Here is a 14,778-nt window from a genome sequence, read left to right on the forward strand (position 1 = left end):
TAGCATGTAAATATTTGTGCTTTTAGAACACTGGGATGTTAATTACACTGAGTGAATTTTTATGAAGAAGTTTGCTGGATTGTTTGAATAATGTGATTAACTTGCTGAATGTGGAAGAGAATTCTAGGAATCAGAAGGAAAGAGGAAAGGTCAACCTTGGAAAGAGAAGCACTGAAAAGAAGGTGTTAAGTAAGTTTATGTGGGTCTAACACAGTGTTCTCAACCGAGGGCATTTTTGACCCCTACGAGATATTTGGCACTGTCCAGAGACTCTTGTGTTTGTTTTGTTTTGTTTTGTTTTGTTTTGTTTTGTTTTTGGTACAGGGGATTGAACTCGGGACCTGGAGCTTTCAAGGCAGGCTGCGGAACCACTGAGCTAAATCCCCAGCCCAAGACTCGTTTTTTTGAGACAAGGTCTTGCTATGTTGCCTAAGCCAGCCTTTAATTCCTGGCCTCAGGTAATTCTCCTGTCTCAGTCTTGGAGTATCTGCGACTACCTCTGCCCAGCTTTGGAGACTTGCTTTGGAGACTTGCTTTGGATTGCCACATGTGGAGAGAAGAAAGGCACTACTGGCATCCAGTAGTACGAGGCCTTGATGCTGCTCATCATCCTGCAGTGCACAGGTAGCTCACAACAGAGAGCTAGCTACCACTCCCAGAATGTCAGTGATGTTGAGATTAAGAAACAGTGGTCAAACTAAAGGTGTAAGAGAAACAATTGAGTATAGAAACCTGCATATATAACATTACACATCCCATTCCACCCTCAACCGCTTGTGGAACATTGCCTTTTACTGTGCAATCTGGAACCAAAATGATAAGCATCCTTTTATAAACTCCAGGATACATGTCTTCCCCTTCCATTCTGGGGGGGTGGGATGAAAAGAGTGTTTGCTTAGATTAAAGATTGCAATAAAACTCTTTAACAGCAATTTTCTGTACTCCTGTTGTAGGTGCTCTTTTATATACCAGGCAAGGTGATTGATTAATAAAACAGTGAATAAGGAAGGTTTGTTTTACAGACTGTATAATGGAAACTATAAGCCTGAAGAAAAAGAGATTTTTGGCTTTAACCTGTTGAGGTTAAGAGATTTGTGACCTGGTTAGAAGGGATTTTAAAGTGAAATGGAGGATTACCTGATGTATGGAATCATTCCAGAGTGACCAGTGTGTTAGGAATAGTATGATCAGGAAGAAAATGACGGAGTTCTTTTTTTTTATGTCACACCTGTAGACTGAGCTATCTGCTGAACCCGTCTCCTTCACTCAGCATTGTAATTAGTACCAGCCTTCCTTCCTAATACTGCTTCAGCTACTCTTTCCCCTTTCTGTGGCTGCTACCTTCGTTCTACACACACGTGTGCGCGCGCGCGCACATACACACACACACTTGCACACGCACACACATACCCCTTGGGTTAAGGGACCCTGCACGATTTACACTCTTACTCATATGGTTACTCAAGTAAACTACAAAACATAGTTTTTGTTTTTAATACCACTTGTGCTTAAAACAGCTCTAAGGACAGAATTTAAACTTTTAAGTTAATTTAGGTTGAAGTTGAAACTTCGGTACTAGGAACTCTGTAATATAGTCCCTGCCACCTTTTCTAACCTTACCTGTCTCCTGTGACACTACTTACTCCCCATGCCTTCTCACTCTGCTCATACCATTCACTGTTTCCTGGATTTGTGATGTGTGTCACACCTCTTTCCTTCCCAAGTTCTACTTTTTATACTTTTCTGCCCCCATGTTCTTGGTTGTTTGTACTTCTTACGGAAGTCTGGCTTGACTTTCTTAATTTAGATACTGCATCTCTTATCTGCTCTTTTCCCATCCTAGCAAATGGAGTTAAATGCAAGGTGGCTTCTGGAGGCCAGCTGTCTAGTTAAATCTTCTGCTTGACACTAGTATTAGGTGTTCTTGAGCAGTTCTCAGTCTCATTTTTCTCATATGTAAAATGGAAACAATTTTAAACCCTTATAGTGAAAGTATGTTAGTTAACATATGTCAAACATTTAGAGTAGTGTCTGGTGCCTGTTAATACTCATTGAACATTAAGCTATTACTTTGTACATAACTTATTCTTAGTATATGCATCTCTCTTTTGCATCCCTCCTCTACTGCACTGTGAGCTTTTTTGAGGTCAGAAACTAAATGGGATTTCATCTTCAGTTTTATGATAAAGTATGTATTGAGCATCACAAGTCATTAGTGCTTAGTTAAGTCCTAACTGTGACCTATTTTTGAAAGGCCTCTGAGCTAGGAATAGTTTTTAAAAAAAGACCAAGATGAGTGTCATGGCCCCACAGAACCTAAAACAATACCTGTAATTCGCTTCACAGAAAATGTCTGCTTATCCCAAGCTAGGTGCTGGGGATATTAACGCAATACTACACATGGCTTGGTTATTATTCAGTGAAGATTTGATAGAATGAATGGATGGCTGGGTAGAAAGATGATGAACTAAAGTAGGAAGATCAGAATTGTGGCTATTGGTAGTTATTTCTAAGTATGACAGCCAGTGGAATCCGAACTAGTGGCTTTCTCATTTGGTAACATAGGTCTAGACTGTCTGCTTTTTGTGGGTAGGAATGCTTTAGGGTCCTGCATCATTCTGTGATGTTTGAAAAGTTGGATCCAAGAGTAGTGTTCAAATACCCACTTATGAACATATGATGTAGCAAATCAAGAATTTGCTAGTTTCTGTGGTCTGTAAGGATGAAAAGTTTCAAGTGTCTTCCATGTTTTCCATGAGGCATCCCTTCATGCCTCATACTATAAAGGACAGGGGCCTCGTTTCTATTTACTAAATAGGAAGACCAGCCTAAGTGACAAATTCTATTCCTTATCCTTACAGTGAACAAAGAATGAATACTTTGAGTTTCCCTAATTTTGTGTATTTTGCTTGCATAGATGATAGAGGTGGAGAAGGCTGATAGATGTAGTAAGTTCAAACCAATTTCTTCATTTTTTTATTTTTGACAGTTCTTAGGGACTTTAGCACCAAAATAGTTTGCCCTTTATTTTATTTTATATTTATGGTATAAGAACAATTTGTCTTCCTTCATTTTTATTTTCTTAATGTTTTCAAATTTTTATTTGTTCTAAATAGTGTATCTCTTAAAGCTTATGTCCAAATTAAAATAGATGTTAAGTGTTTTTGTATTTCCTAAAAATTAGTTGGATGTTTTTAATCTGAAGAAGACCTTGGAGTATTTAAGGCAACTCGTTTATCTCATAGACTGGTCAAATTTTTAAAAATCACAACAGTTCACAGTAGTAGAATGAGAGGTAGAAGCCCAGTTCTCCGACTTCCACTGTTTGCTCTCAGATACACCCAGTGTATCTCCCACTGTCCTGGTTTTATGTAGAGAAAATGTGCTACTTTCAATTAAATTGTTATGCTGAACTTAACACTTTCCACTGTTACTTGATGAAGAATAATGATCAAGACTTAAAAATCCATGTCTAGTTTCTTTTTTAGTTATTTAAAAATACCTACTGTACTCCCTTTGCCCTTCTCATTGTGAATGAATGGTCCAAGAAATGTTTTGGTAAAAAAAAAAAAATACTCTTTGGTATAACTAAGACTCGATACATTTTAATATAAGCAGTGTTCACCTCTTCACTGTTTGCTCTGGAAGCAGAAGTTGGAAACCTGGCTCCTATGGAACCCTGCCTTGTGAAGAAGCTTTTATGGCAATATTAGATTATATTTCTCTCTTAAAAGTTTTAGTGAAAAATGGGGAATAATTTGATCTTTTAGCCTTATAAAATCTTCCTCTATGTCACCATGAACTCTAATACATACATACAGTGTAGATGTTTCATATGAATATTATTCTTTCTTATCTTTTTTCTTTTAGAATTTTTAGTGCCTTTTACAACAAATGTTTGTTGAATTATATTGAACCTGCTAAGTAGATAAATTGTTTTGCATTGCTGAATAAAATAATTTTATTGCAGATATGAAAGAATACTTTATGGTTATTTACTGTCTTATACCCAATTCATTGACACTTAGGTTTTCAGCATATTTATTGTTTAAATGTAGAAATTAAAATGTATTCTAAGTCATTTGGCAGCTGTAATGATTTAAGAGCAGTAAACTTAGAGTTACCTTGATTCTGCTGCTGGCTGGTATAGCATTTGTGGGTCAGGATGTGTGGGGTCCTGTATCTTTATGTTGTGTTTGAAAAGTTAACTTGATAATAGTGTTCATGTGCCAGGTTATCAACATGTGAAAAAGACAAGAGTTGACTAGTTTCTGTACTTCATCAGGAAGGAAAGTTTCGAACAGTCTTCCATATTTTCCATGTGGAAATTGAGTGGTAATTACCTCACACTGGGGCTGTCCAAACCACACACCAGAGCCTTGTGTTACAGTGGATGTTCTGGAGCTAAGACTGGCTTCTTAGAGTGGGGAAATGGAACTAAGATCCGCAACAGAGATGGAACTGTTAGACTTGTATGTGTCCTTAGCAAAAAGTAGACTAAGAGGGGAAAATCCATCCACCAGCAAAGTGCAGCGATAAAGGCTCCCTTTCTTAGCTTTAGAAGTTTTCCCTGAGAGTTCATGACCTGGGCTCTTTTTAAATTCAGATTTGAAATTTGAATTTACACCAACTGCTTGGTCTTGAGAAATGCAAAACTAAGAAATTAAAGTAATCCTGCCTGCCTCCTAAGCAGAAGGTTCTGAGTTCGATCCCCAGTACCAAAAAAAAAGAGAGAAAGTAATCCTGGGCTAAAGTCCCACTCCAGTAGAACAGAGGGAAATGTTCTAAGGTCTTTATAAAGCGGAATGTACTTTCAACTCAGGCTTCTTGGATGCCTTAAAATTAAAGTTTTCCAAATAACCCAAAATGACAACCTAGGAAGAAACACAGCAATATCAGAAAATTGTATAAAACAACCAACAGTAAAAGTAGACTCTCTTCTGAGGACTTCAGATTGCTATAATTATCAGGTTTATAGTTTGAATTAACTTAAAAATGCTTTAATGCATTTTCTGGTTGCCCCAAGAATGCTCTAAGGCAGGGCTTGTGGCTGCAGCATTTACTGTGAGATAACTGGCAGATTATACTCCTAACCTTACCTCCAAAATTTACCACAGTATATCTTGACTTTATTACTATTTCCACATCCCTTTAATGTAAATAATTATCAATAGCCTTTGGAAACAAAAGACATCATTCTATTTATAGCATTTTTTTTTTAGTAGTGGTAGTTCCATTTACAAAATATAATAATCCCTGATTGGTGAAAACAGACACTGACCTGACCGCAAGCTGTACTTTTTTTTTCCTAAACAGTGAATGTTAATACTAAACGAGGGGATTGAAAACATGGACACAAAGCAGACTGCAAGAATGACCCACTAGATTTGACAAAGAAACAATTTCTAGAAAGGAAAAAAGTAGTTACTGAAACTTAGAAACTTACAGGTTAAGTTGATTATTACAAATTGTAGTTCCAGAGAGCATAGGATAGTTCTCAGCGATTATCATTTGAACTATGCTGTGGCTGAGAATTTTCTGCTTGGTGAATTCTGAACTTTAGGAAGTACACTGAAACCCCAAGTTGGTTATATAAAAATTCTATACCTAGATATATTATAGTGAAATTGCAGAAAATCAAATACAAAGGGAGTATCTTAATAGGGAGTAGAGAAAATAGATAATTGACCATGTCAGAGCCACTTTCAACAGTGCTCAGTAGCAGCAAGGGAAGCCTAAAGACAATGAAAGTATAAAATGCTGGGAGAAAATAACTACCAACCTTAAAATTTTTACTGAGCTAAATTTCTGTTTAGGAATAAAGATGAAATGACATTTGTGGACACATCAACTGAGTTGGCTACCATCATACCTTCACTGAAAAAACCTTTAAAGGTTAAGAGAGAAGGAAATTGAACTCAGAAGGAAAGACAGATGTAAGAGGGAATAGTGAGCAAAGAAACTGGTAACGTGAATGAATATAAGTCACCTCTGCACACTTATTTTAAGATGTTGGTACATAGTAAATGCTTGGTGAACAGATGACTCACCAGTTTTCCTGAAATAGTGTTTTTCATATCCAACCATGGCAAGCAGAATTATTTAAAATATTTCAAAGAGAAGCTTGAATCTTAACAAGACTCGCAAGATGATTATTTTACAAAGTTAAGAGGTAGAGTCAGTGTCCCCAAAATGTGATTTAGAATGGCTGAGTTTCTTGAAATTTTTACATCTATTTATAGGCTGTCGAGCAGAATTTAAGTTAGATATTAAACAACAGTGCCCTTTATTTACTGGAGTCATAAGTGTCAGTGTTGATTTATGGTTTGAATTTGGAATTTCTTCTCAGAATACTCGCAGATTTTACATCCATTAATTAGAAGACAATTCTAAATTTGTTGGTTTTGAAAACCTATGCTAATCTTGTAGAAACATTATAAATATAATAAAATAGAACGTGATGCTCTTCAAAGAGCCAAGAACATCACAAACCAGAAACTATTGGCCCTGACTTTAAAAAAGAAGTATTTGCTAGACTGCTTTTTTTGGTTTTGGTTTTTGGTTTTTTTGGCAGTACCGGGGATCAAACCTAGGACCTTGTGCTTTTGAGGTAGGCACGGTGCCACTGAGCTAAATCCCTGGTCCTGCTAGACTGTTTTTAAAGTGTTGAATTTCAGATATTCTCTGAAGGAAGTATACTTATATATAATAAGATTTCATTAGATAGCTGCCTTTATTCTAAATCAATAGATAAATGCCCTAAGTATATGTTTTTATCTTTATTTTTGGAAAAAAAGGAGTTCTATTGATGGCTTAAATCTAATATCCTTGACCTAATATTTATTGACTTCCAAACACCATTCATTCATTCTACAGATATTTTTCACCATCTGTAAGATTCTACTACATGCCATGGTTTCAGTAGTGAGCAAGACTAATAATGGGCTTGTGCTGAGAAAGCTTACCTTCTAGGGATAAACAGAAATCAAACAAGTGAACAAAATAAAATCAGGTGATATGAGTAGTGACTTGGGGTGGGGTAGTGCTAAGAGAAGGTCACTCTGAGGAGGTAGCATTCAGAGTCTGGAATAACCAGAAGCCACTCGGGCAAAAGCACCCTCAGTTGAAGGAATACAAATGGCAAAGGTTGTGAGGTACCTGTGAGTGAATGTGGCGTATGTTCCTATGGTACCACCTTGAGTGCCGAGAGGATGTACGACTGTGATTTGTAGAAATTAATTTTGATGTTACAATGGTGTAAAAATTACACCAGATTGTCATAACTTAATGCTTGCCTTTCACCAAGTTAGAGTTATCCTAATTTTTACCCTATTCTATCTTTGGCCGGTGGTGATCTGTTCTCATTTAAACAGTTCTTAGTGACACTATTGTAATATAAAAGCATTAAAGTATTTGTTAAACTTAGCTGAATTATAAATCTAGGTTTTAATGTATGGAATTGAAAGATAAAAAGGAAGAGTCATAATGTATTAAATATTGAAGAGTCTTTAAAGGAAGTATCTGAGGCTCCAAGCTATGCTGTAGCATTTAAGCACTTAGACTGTTTTCTTTAGAATAAAGTATATTCGCTGCCTGCTGCACAAGCACAAGGACCAGAGTTCGATCCCCAGTACCAAAAAAAAACCCAAGAAACATAGAATAAAGTATATTCTATAAATATCTACTTTTACTAGGTTTTCTACATGAGTAAGAAGTCTTTAAAATCGCACAAAAGCTACATATTTTCTTTTGTGTTGAACTATGCCTATATGTATACCCTGTTGTCAAAAAATAATGACATGTCTTAGCTTTAGTCAAATTACTGATTTCTGGTATCTGTTCTAGCCAGTCTACCAGCCTGAAGCTTCTTAGGTTCAAAGTCATGTCTGATTTATTCTTTTGGCCCCAGAGATCAGAGTACAGTGCTTGTTATATAATAATCTTAGAAATTATTTGTTGAATGAATGAAGGAATGAATGTGTGAATATTTATTATGAAATTATTTTTAGAGAAAAATTACTCATCAGGTATACTCAAAAAGATTGATATAGCACTCATCACTTTTTAAAAAAATCACTTTATAATACTGTTGTTGAAAAATACACATTTGTGAAGAGCATTCGTCTGGACCATGAGTTAGAAGATGAGTCTGAATTCCAGCCATTCATTCACAGTGTCCTTTAGGTAAATCATACAGGCTTCTACATCATTTCCTTATTTATACAATGAAAGGGAGTGAGTGTGCCTAACATTTCTCTTTGCACTCAGATTCTATGATTTTTATCCTTTGCTGTTTGAAGAATCAGGACAGATAAAGGTTGCCTTTTATGTTAGATTTGATCCTAAATCTAATGATATAGGTCAGCAGCATTTAAACTATTTTTATTAAGTGACAAGGAGAAAGTCTGAAAGAGGTTTGATGGGGGCATCCACAAGCAGATTGTTATGATTAGGTGTGCCACTTTTATTTTCTTTAATGGCTTATACTCTGTCAACCTATCTAATTTTTCTCTTGGTACATACAAGTGCTGTGTGTAGAGAAGGGATCTAAGCAGAATGGTAAGATGTCTGAAGACTGATGAAGATTTTTTTAAGGGAGGTGGCCTATAATGCAAGAAAAACTAAATTTTAAGGTTTTAGTTTTTCAGGGTGTGGTGAGGTGTTAGGTGCTTGACTTTTTCACCTGAAGCGTAGCCTTCTCCTTTAAAGCATGTTAGTGTATTGTTGGAGTTTTCCCAGGTGAAAATAAAACCCATTCAGCAGCACATTAAAGTGTAGCACAGACTTGGGCTTGGGATTTAGCTCAGTGGTGCCGCTGCCTGCCTTGCAAGCGCAGGGTCCCAAGTTCAATCCCTGGTACCAAAAAAAGTGTACCACAGACTTAAAATAGCCTAGTCCTGTAGGTGCTATCTTTCCTTTCTCCCTAATGGGAAAATGAAGTCCAGCTACCCTCTATGCTGCTGGCATGGGGCTCCTGAGATCTAGTGTGCCCATTATACTAACTTGTTTTCCTTCAAGTTCATGTTAGAATTAGTGTGAGTGTACATGCACACACATGGTCCTAATACTTGGCGTTACCTAAATTGTCTCTTATCTACTCCAAGAGAAGAAGAGCTTTGGAAATTTCTTATAATACCTTTTTTAAAATTCACCTTTCTGTTACCATCCTTTTGGTTTCTAATACTGATTATGTAATTAGGGGGAGCAATAGCAGATTGTATACTAATGTATACCAGAATCTTGATTTGATTCAGCCAAAATATACCCTATTTATTGGTGCCATTTTTAGTACTAGGTAACCATTCCTTATTGCATGGAATTTTTATCCTAATTCCATTTAGAAAGCTGGCAACTGTTAACTTGCATCAGATTTACTCTGGAGCACTGAGAAATCTTCAGAAATGCCTGCCATCATTTTTGTGGACTATAAACATGACTTTAGAAGCCATAGTTATAATGAAAAACTCGTCTTCGTGTCCTGCTGAGTCAGTCCCTTATTGTATAAGCATTGTAATGTGAATGAGTTGTAGAAGACTTGATCCCTTTTAAGGGTCATTTTGAATTTTTTTGTTGTAATTGCAGAATGAATGAGTTTGAATATGAAGTCAGAAGAACCTAGGAAAGAGATCTATCTGGAGCTCCTGTTTCTGTGAAACATAATTCAGAAAGCATCTGTTGTGGCTACTGTGATATTTTTGTATTGTTTAAAAACAAACATTGAGAGAAGACAGTTTTCTTTAGTTCTTGTAAAATTAAATCATCAGGTGAATAAAGAATTTACCCTACTAAAGGAAATAGAGTATTTTGGAAGTTCGTCATATTAGTCTTTCTGTGTTCGTGTAAAATGAGACTTAAGCTTGAGTTAAATGGAGAGGGTGTTCAGTACTATTTCTGAGCAACCTGGCTTTGTATTTGAAAAATCTTCTTTAGTATTTGCCTGTTTCTTAATAAGTACAGAACTTTTCATATTGTAACAAGTCCTTATGGTTATAATCAATATCATCATTGCTACCTAAGCAATTGCTAACTTAGTTTGAAACTTTCCAGTAATTTTCTCTGTTGGAACCTCATTTTATAGGGCCCTGACTGGTTCATCTTTGTTATCTGAAGCAGAAAAATTTTGTTTGAGAAGCAAGGTAATTAAAGTTGGAACAAAAAATGGAATTGTTTATGGTGTGTATTAACCATTCAGTAGTAGCCAACAAGTCATTTCTCCTTGAGTGAAAATATTCCTTGAATACAACCATTTCCTAATTTAAGAAAAGAAAATGAAAAATAAAAGGAAAAGAAAAGAAAATGGCAAGCAAAAGAAAATAAATGAAATGTACATTATTTCCTGCCTTGTATATAAAGTCAGGAATGTGATCTCTGAGTACATTTCATATTTCTTATTAAACAGATTACAAGATAATCCTGGGTTATTATAAATAAGCCCTTCCTTTGAATTTCTTGGGATTTTGATGTCGTTGTTACTGATTTTGTTTTTCTCTTGTAAATTGTGGCTTATCTTCAAATTCACATTCTTTAAAAATTTGTATTTTTTTTTTGTTACTGGGGATTGAACTCAGGACCTTGCGCTTGTGAGGCAGGCGGCGGAACCACTGAGCTAAATTCCCGGCCCAAAATTTGTATGTTTTTAAAGAATTCTTACAACTAGTGAGGATGTTTAAAATTTATGACTCAAACTTCATACTCGTCACTATATAAGCACTGTACTTACTGTCTTGGAAAATCATTGTCTCACAAAGAGAAGAATGGTTAGGTTTTCCGTCCTGTGTGTGTAGACCTGTGCTTGGAAGTGAGTTGTGACTGGTGTGGATTGTGTCCTGTGTGCAAGGACTCTCCTCTCCTTCAGTAAGGGTGAAGAGACACTTTGGTTTCCCCTGGAAGCTTGACATGTATAGGAAAGAGAGACCATTGCAGATGCACAGTACTTAGTATTTAGATCATATTTTATAATGTTTCTCTAAGTCTGGATATTGTTTATTACATTAAGTGACCCACAGAGAATATTTCTTTTAGTCAAAGAATTGTTAAGTACATTTGATGACTGACTTTATCAAGATACCATAGCTGTTGATCAGTGAATGTTTTGTTTTTTGAGACAGGGTCTTGCTCTGTAGTTCAAGATGGCCTTGAACTCACTATGCCCAGTCTGGTCTTGAACTCATGGCAACCCTCCCACTTCAGCCTCCTGAGTGTTGGGGTTACAGGCATGCACCACCACACCCAGCCCTCAGTGAGTTCTGAAACTTTTCTTTCTCCTGGTACTGCAGATTGAACCCAGGACCTTTGCAAAGAGGTACATTCCCAGTCCTTTTCTTTTTTATTTTGAGACAAGGTCATTCTTAGTTACTGAGTTGCCTTTGCTGGCCTTGAACCTGTGATCCTCCTGCCTCAGACTCCCTGAGTACTGGGACTACAGGTGTGCTCCACCACACCCAGTTTATTGAAACTTTTTAAGCCTGAGTCTGAGGTCAGTACCTCTTTTACATTGCCAGCTGTGCATGTTGCTATAGAAACTCAGTATAGACTAGCAAGATTACTGTTGTAAGAAACACACCTGGCTTATTTGCAACCCATTTGAGTTGGGGGAAATTTCAAAGGAATAGATATGTCTTTAGAATAGGTCTCTAGATCTGTCAATGGACAACCAGAAAGAGCTTGTCCATTTGTAACCATCATAATGGAAGGGTGGGTGGATTTTCCTTGCTCATTATAGTCCTTGCTCTGGACGGTTTTAGTGGATGTGTTAAATTTAAATTTGTTTTGTATATTTGTCCCTTTTTCTTAAGGTGTTTTGTTATTTTGCTTTTGTTTTTGATATATTTCCTTAACAGTTAAAAGATTTTTTTAAATTTTCATAAAGAACTTAAAGTAGATACAGAACAGACTTTTTCAAGAAAGGAAAAAGATAAGGTTTTTTTTCATGTATATCATATAGTATTTTTTTTAGTAAATTTTGACTGCTCTGCAAGATTTATAACCACAGTTTATGTTGTTCTCTACTTTCCAGTGTCATAAACCACTATAACCTTCTCATAAAAATAGCTCCTTTTTGAGAAAACAGTTGGACACATTTGTATTCTCTTCTCACCAAATGACCTAAATTTCCAATTAAAATTTAAACTTAAAAAAATTAGAAAGCTACTTAATTATTTTTTATGAGTTTCTAACTATGGTTATGGCATTATTATGCCTGAATAGGACAGTGTTGTAGGAGAAAACTGAAAAACATTTCTAATCCAACTCAACCTATATAAAAGTGTGATAATTAAATTTCAGTCCTTGTGATCTAAGCTTGAGCCTCTTACCATATGAAAAAACTATTCCAAGACACTTAATCACTTAGTTTAGCACAGCCTGAATCCATTTATCTTCAAATCCACTTTCATAACTGTTAACACTTAGGCCCTTCTCTGAGTCATTTAACTATTCTGAGCTGTGCATCATTACCTGCAAAATGAGAATAATATTTATTACCTGGCTCATGGGGATTTTGTTAGAAGCAAATAAAATGGCATATGTGAAAATATGCTGAAATATATATACATACATATATCATAACTGTGATTTGTTGCTTTCTCAAGCATGTCCTAGACAAAAGACAATTAAAATACCTATGCCTAGGGCCCGGGATTTAGCTCAGTGACACTGGGTCTGCCTCGCAAGCTCAAGGTCCTAAGTTCATTCACAGATACCCACCCCACCCCCCAAAATAGCTATGCCTAATGTTCAGAGGTTAGCCTTAATAAATTTGACTGAATATTCTGGGTGAAAAATAAAGGCAGGAATTTGAACTATTATATACATATCATTTTGTTTGCACCATTGAACCCAGCCCATTTAGAATTTCATGAAATAGGAACAAGACTGAATGTATAGAAAAATGATATACATCAGTTACATGAGCACTGAGTTTGGTTATGGAAGATGGTTTCTATTAATTAGACTATTCTGATTAGTTACATTAATTCAAAAATACCTAACAGTACAGGTATATGGCAAATAAGAGTCAGGGCATGTACTGTTTCCTCTTTGTCTATCAAGACTTCTCTGATTGGGATTCTGAGCCCTCATGATAGAGCAGTGGTCACCAATGATAGTGAATTTCCATGTGTGTGTGCCAGGCATCCTATTTTCTAATACAAAATGTAATCTTGTATATTTTTTTTCAGAATACAGCTATAGCAATCTGCATCTGTCTGTCTATCTGTCATATAGTGAGTGCTAGATTTGAAAGTGAGTTTGTTGCTACTGAAATTTACCCTTTAAAAATTTTTTTGCTTAAGCTTTATGCAGCTTCACAAAAGAAGAGTACATGACAGTACATTCTCAAAAAACTTTCTTATTTACTTCCATGTTCCTTTAATAAAAGCAGGTACTATAGCTGTTTTGTAAATGAGGAAATGGGCACAAGAGAGGAAACTGCCTAAGGGAGTTGAATATGTGTGATGGGTAGTCCAGCAGTCCCCACTGTATATGATTGTATCCCTAAAGGGTTAGTTTATTTTATACAGCTTGCTTACTCAGTTTTGCCTTTTTCTCTTTTTGTATTCATAGACTGGAAAAGTAAGAAGAACTTTCCTGCCTTTTTAATTACCAAACTACTCTGTTTTCAATGAATCAGTTCAAAGAAAGAATGCAGTCTTTCTATACCTGGTAAATATTTTCTGCTAAATAAAGCTATTAATTTAGTAGCCACTGATAAATCCAGGTGCTATGATGATTGCCTTTTATTTTGTGGAATGACTATTTAAATGACTTATCAAATATATATATTTTTTTCATTTTTAGCTCTGAAATTTGTTTGATGTTTGTTGATATGATGGAGTGATGCTTGGGATGCCTGTGACCTTGCCAGCAATGAAAAATAATCTCGGATTGGCCGTAGTACTTAGCTATCATCTTTTGTCTGTGGCTATTAAATGTTAGCAATAATACCTGTGTGGTAGTTGAATAGAGGCACTTTGTAAATAATGGTTTTATAAAATTAATCTAATAATCCCACTATTATTACTACTATTATTGTCTATATTTTACCAGTGTCCTAAGATTAAAAGTCAAGTAACTTGCTTTAAGAAGTTGAGATAGCTACTGTGGAATTGAGATCACATTGTAGATCAGAATCTATGCTTTTATGTTTTTATTTTTATTTTCAAATACCGTCAATATAAATTAATCTGTCTAAAAGAATAAATTATAATGACATTTCATATGGATTTTCCTTTTGTTATAACTTAAAATATTAATGAACAGAAGACAGAATGGCTTTATCTAGTCTACATAAAATATTTTATCTGTTTGACAACACTGTTAACCATTATTTAACTAGAATCTGCCTTTGGAACTTTTATATATCTCATTTTATTTGAATCTAAGAAGAACCCTTGAGGTTATGGTTGTGCCATTTTTACAGTTGAGGAAACTGGCTCAGAGGGATAGTTATATACCATAGGATGCTAGCACTGGGGATTTAAACCCAATTCTGATTTCTTATTTTTTTTTTTCCGGTACCAGAGTTCAAACTCAGAATCTAGCACTTGCGAGGCAGCTGTGGTGCCGCTGAGCTAAATCCCTGGCCCTGATTTCTTTTCTTTTTAATTTTTATTAGAACATGTTTGCAGTACATAATGATTACATTCATGTCGGGAATTGGTACAGGTACATAACACATCTCAATTCTTTTTTTCCATTCCCCTCCAACACTTTTTTTTTTTTTTGCCAGCATCAGATTCATTTATTTCTCTTATAAATCCTTCTATAGTTAATTATCAT

General features: G+C 35.6%; 1 protein-coding gene across 16 annotated transcripts in view; it reads left to right on the forward strand.

Moving 5' to 3' along the window:
- Positions 1 to 14,778, forward strand: part of Pou2f1 (POU class 2 homeobox 1) — a 166,791-nt gene that overhangs the window by 54,508 nt on the left and 97,505 nt on the right. For 3 of the 16 annotated variants that reach the window (XM_087206837.1, XM_087206836.1, XM_087206835.1), the window contains one exon: positions 27 to 624. The exons of 7 other annotated variants lie outside the window; for them this stretch is intronic. In XM_087206837.1, coding sequence (XP_087062963.1) covers positions 597 to 624 — 28 coding nt within the window. In that variant the 5' untranslated portion in view covers positions 27 to 596. Of the gene's footprint in view, positions 1 to 26; positions 625 to 13,563; positions 13,663 to 14,778 lie in introns of all 16 variants that reach the window. 6 more of the 16 variants (XM_087206842.1, XM_013065760.3, XM_087206838.1 and 3 more) reach the window with 5 other exon arrangements.

The sequence above is a fragment of the Heterocephalus glaber genome, unplaced genomic scaffold (genome assembly GCF_053883595.1).
Source record: "Heterocephalus glaber isolate CG9 unplaced genomic scaffold, H.glaber_assembly_v1.0 deba00000738, whole genome shotgun sequence".
Lineage (NCBI taxonomy): Eukaryota > Metazoa > Chordata > Mammalia > Rodentia > Bathyergidae > Heterocephalus > Heterocephalus glaber.